At 56.4% G+C, this 298-nt stretch overlaps 1 protein-coding gene across 1 annotated transcript in view; it reads left to right on the top strand.

The window, feature by feature from the left end:
• LOC121918803 (sperm protamine P1-like) overlaps window positions 1-297 on the top strand; it is a gene marked incomplete at both ends in the record, with an annotated part of 542 nt that extends 245 nt beyond the window's left edge. Inside the window, one exon of the mRNA XM_042444787.1 lies at window positions 160-297. Within this exon, the coding sequence (XP_042300721.1) occupies window positions 160-297 (138 nt within the window). The remainder of the gene's footprint in view (window positions 1-159) is intronic.
• Between the last annotated feature and the right edge of the window lies 1 nt (window position 298).

Genomic DNA, 298 nt, shown 5'->3' with positions numbered 1-298 from the left:
ACGACAGCGGAAAAGGAGGAGAAGCAGACAACAACGGACAAGGGAGAAGGAGACGAGAGCAGACAAGGAGGAGAAGCAGACGACAGCGGACCAGGAATAAAAGCAGACGACAGCGCACAAGGAGGAGAAGCAGATGACAGCGGACAAGGAGGAGAAGCAGACGACCGCGGAAAACGAGGAGAACCACACGAGAGCGGACAAGGAGGAGAAGCAGACGACTGCGGACAAGGAGGAGAAGCAGACGACAGCGGACAAGCAGGAGAAGCAGACGACAGCGGACAAGGAATAGAAGCAGACG

The sequence above is a fragment of the Sceloporus undulatus genome, unplaced genomic scaffold (genome assembly GCF_019175285.1).
Source record: "Sceloporus undulatus isolate JIND9_A2432 ecotype Alabama unplaced genomic scaffold, SceUnd_v1.1 scaffold_39254, whole genome shotgun sequence".
NCBI lineage: Eukaryota > Metazoa > Chordata > Lepidosauria > Squamata > Phrynosomatidae > Sceloporus > Sceloporus undulatus.
This window is presented reverse-complemented; position numbering and strand designations above follow the sequence as displayed.